The 4237-nt window shown below is 29.8% G+C and overlaps 1 protein-coding gene across 1 annotated transcript; it reads left to right on the plus strand.

Annotated features, from left to right (window-relative positions):
* Window positions 1-226: 226 nt before the first annotated feature.
* On the plus strand, window positions 227-3471 carry LOC108691699 (structure-specific endonuclease subunit slx1). Its single transcript, XM_018199565.1, has 4 exons — window positions 227-419; window positions 859-1107; window positions 2157-2208; window positions 2309-3471. The coding sequence occupies exons 2-4, from the start codon at window positions 923-925 to the stop codon at window positions 2837-2839; spliced, it is 768 nt and encodes a 255-aa protein (XP_018055054.1). The 5' UTR covers window positions 227-419; window positions 859-922; the 3' UTR covers window positions 2840-3471.
* Window positions 3472-4237: the final 766 nt, after the last annotated feature.

Consider the following 4237-nt stretch of genomic DNA (forward strand, 5'->3'; position numbering starts at 1 on the left):
AGATGACATGACACCTGGAGAACTAGGTGGGAATCTAAATTTGAGCTAAGGTAAATTTTCACAAGCTACTCTAACCGGTTATTTTAGCGACAAAAAGGATTATGTCATCAAAATGTGTTTGATATTCGTCAACTTTGATCATGTGATTCTTTTTGTCGCTGAAACAGCCGTTTGAGTAGCTCGTGAAAATTTACCTTAAATCTTCTCTCTTGGAGCGCCATTCCGTAACTATTTTTACACGCTTACCGACAGTTGTCAGTGTCGTTGCGTAGATATTTTATATGGTAAAAAACCACTAGAGTCCTATATATAAGAGAAGCGATTTCTGATTGGTGTTATCTCCCATCTAATTAAAGCAGCCATATTATATATACCCGCAGCGGAGAGCTGTCATATGTTTCCTTTCTACAACTGAACTGGTACATACACATAAAATAAATATATTTAGTATTTAATAAAAGTGAGGAAAAAAATTTTAGAACAGTCCAGTAAGAAACTTATATTTCAATGTCAAAAAAGTATTGCGTAGCCGCTGCTCCGAACCCAAGCGTTACTGTCTACACGTCCCACTGTCCACATGGGTTAGAACTCCGATAATTTGTTTTGAAGCAGTGACTGTGACAGATTTCTTAACCTGCATAACTGTCTTTAACTTAAAATATCTCGGTTCGCGGAGCAGAGCGATACTTTTTTTTTATAGATTTCTTCATTTTCATAAGAAAACACATCGATTGAGTATATTTTTATCAAAATTTGAGTGGATCGGAGACTTAACATTTACCTAATTTTTTTTTTCTTGTCAAATCTTTATTTTTACACGAAAACGCATCAATTCAGTATTTTAAATCGAAATTTAAGATGGAGCTCTTAACATTTACCAATCTTGCATACTGCGATTCCATGTAAAAATTTAAAATGCTCAATGATGGAAGAAGAGTCTGAAGTGATAGAACATTTTTTTGGCGTATATTTGTTATATTGTATGAATCCAAGATATAAGGGAAGAACTTATATAGGTTATACTGTGGATCCAAGACGTAGAATTAAACAACATAATGCTGGTAAGAAGCATGGTGGAGCATGGAAAACTAGTAACAGAGGACCATGGTAATTAAGAATTCTATTACATACATATGCAAGCATGGGTACGCACCACACGTACACACACATACACACACACATACACACACACACACACACACACACACACACACACACAGAGTATCTCAGAAAGTGATATTATATTCTATTGTTTTTAAAGATGAAAAATGTCATATAAATATATCAGAAATTTTTCCTTTTTAAAATTTAAACAGTTTTTGTTTACGAGAGAATATTTTAAAGATTTATAATTTATTTAAAGAAATTGCTGAAAATGATATTTTGTGTTTCAGGATACAGCTGCTCTAAAGTTTCCGTTAGCTTAGCCATACGTGAAATGAATATATCTGCTTTCTTAATATTTGACTAAATCATTTTGGTAACACTATTAATCTTAATCATATAATATTTAGATAAAAACTAATTTATTACATGTAATATCTGTTCATTTAACTTTTGAGATAAACAAAAAGTGTTTATATCTCAAAAAGAAAGAATTTCCGGACCTGCATTTATATGACATTTTTCAATCCTTATAGATAGAATACAATATTAAAGTTTGGCCATATATTTCTGGGATGCCCTGTATATTATACATACATGGAGTCTCTGCATACAGTACCCAATTGCTATAGTGGCTTTAGCATGAAAATAAAAAAATATCTAATAAATATATATCCCATTCCAAATAGTTTTGAAGTTATGGGATATTGAAATTGTCATAAATATTGTTTATATTTTGAAAACAAATGAAAGATTAGAAAAAGATTTAGAATTTAGAACAACAGAATAATGAACATTAAACAACATTTATTACAATTCATGCTTTCTTGCTTCAATATCCCGTAACTCTGAAATCGTTTGGAATCAGATATATGTTTATTAGACATTTTCAACTTGTTTTCATATGATGAAAATTATTGTAGCAGTTTTGGCATTGTAGACACCTGTATATAGTTATATAAATGATGTAAAACAAACCAATGAAATTATATAACTAGATATAAGATATTTTATATGTATATTCTAATTTCTTATAAAATTATCATATTCAGGAACATGATCTTGATTGTTCATGGATTTCCCAACAGTACTTCTGCACTTAGAGTAAGTTTTGAGCAAATTTATATTTTTTTAAGAAAAATTGTGTAATTTTTTAAAGAAATTAATTTTTTTTATATCATAAACATTACTTTCATTGTTTTAGTTCGAATGGGCTTGGCAACATCCAGATGTAAGTAGGCGGTTAAAACATGTTCCTAGGAAGAAGTCATCGCAGAAGATACTTGATTTTCAATTGATAGTACTCTCTGAAATGTTAAAAATTGGGCCTTGGTATCGTCTACCTTTAATTATACGATGGTTGGACTATCAATTTTCAAAAAATTATTACGAATACATATCTCCACCATTACACATGCCCATATGCTATAGCAAAGTCACTAGTTGTAAAGTTAAACAAACACAAAAAACAAATGAAGATAATATTCTATCACAATTGCCAATAAAAAAATCATTAATATTTTGTTCTCTTTGCGACTCGAATATAATAGAGAAAGATTCTGTCACTTGTATAAAACCAAAGTGCTTTTTGATTGTTCATTTAATCTGTTTAGCAAAAGAATTTTGTAAAGATGATATGATCTTACCAATTGAGGGTATTTGCCCTATGTGCAAGTCTAATGTCCTCTGGGGAGACCTTATAAAAAAAAAGAATGGTTATTATCAAAGCTCTTGAAGAAATTAATATTAATTTTTCCAATAATGATGCTATTTAGTCATATATATAAGATCTTATAATTATCTAAAATATAATAAATACGAATTTTTATCTTGTACTTCAAATCTAAGTTATCACACCTTTTATTATGTGTACACACGCACGCACACACGCAGGGTATCTGATGGGTTTTGATAAAACGCTTATGTGTAGATAGAGCGGACTAGAGTTCCTAGAAAAACATGCCCTCAAAATGTCAAACTGCTAGGGATATGTTCTTAGTGCTTATATTTTTATACACTTTCGTACTTAGTTCTGTGACGAGAGTAAAAGCCGCAGCACAGACTTTTGCATAACGCATAACGCATAAGTGAATCAGAATAATAAACTAATCAGAATCTTTCTTTTCCTCCAATTCCATGGAAAAGAATTTCAATTGATTGATTTCTTTATGCACTATGCATTATGCGTACACAAGAGTCTGTGTGCTGCGGTCATAAGCCAGACGGACGTGTTTGTCTCGGCTTGGATATTGCGTCATCCCCAATTTTTACGCCTACTGGGCTTTTTGTTTCGATTTCACATTTCGTTTTTATTATTCACCGGCGCACTTCCATTATGAAGGTATGCGCGGAACATATTTGATATTGGCCGTTATTTCGTTGTTTGAAACAATGTTTTATTTGAAATTTTATATTTTTATTAAACAAATTGTATATATATTTCTTTATAACTATATTATTTCTTTACAATTATAACATTTCTTTATACTTATAATATGAAATACATCAATAAAGAATGTTTTACGTTATTTCATGTCTATAAGTTTTTCAATAAGCGTGCTATTTCCTTACATTATGATTCGTGCTGCTATAATGAGGGTAAGTTAACATGAGCCAATCGAAAACATGGACCGATAGCCAGATTCTGTTTTTCTAAGGATTCTAGAGCGGACTAAACTGAGTCGAAAAGTCTTCTACCATTTTACAGTTTTCACAATAGTTAACAAGATATTAATTAATAATTATTGCCGAATATTGGTATCTTCAATTTTTCAATTTTTTACTCAAATACTATTAACTTTACAGAAAAACAACAAGAAATAAAAATTGTTTATTTTCTTTGCATTAAATTCCAAGAATTTTTTCAGAATTTTTAATTAATTTTTTAATAAAGAATGATGCATTTTCTTTTAATGGATATATTTATAGATATATATTTCTATAAAGTGACAGTATTTGAGTAAAAAAAAAATTGAAAACTAATATTCGTTAATTTTTAGTAATTAAGGGAGTCGTGTAAAAAGAAGATTTTTAGGAACTTTTTTTTTAAAGGACAATGGATCGTTTTAAAAATTGTTGGTGTTTTACTACATATTAAAGACTAAAAAAAATTTTTTTTATTTCAATGTAGTTC

Source organism: Atta colombica, unplaced genomic scaffold, assembly GCF_001594045.1.
Source record: "Atta colombica isolate Treedump-2 unplaced genomic scaffold, Acol1.0 scaffold5, whole genome shotgun sequence".
Classification (NCBI taxonomy): Eukaryota; Metazoa; Arthropoda; class Insecta; order Hymenoptera; family Formicidae; genus Atta; species Atta colombica.

Excerpts from the sequence above, each read along its gene's own strand:
- LOC108691699 (XM_018199565.1), top strand. The coding sequence starts at position 923 with ATGATGGAAGAAGAGTCTGAAGTGATAGAACATTTTTTTGGCGTATAT. Across the intron at positions 1,108-2,156 it reads ACTAGTAACAGAGGACCATG|GAACATGATCTTGATTGTTC; the intron begins GTAATTAAGAAT and ends TATCATATTCAG. Across the intron at positions 2,209-2,308 it reads ACAGTACTTCTGCACTTAGA|TTCGAATGGGCTTGGCAACA; the intron begins GTAAGTTTTGAG and ends TCATTGTTTTAG.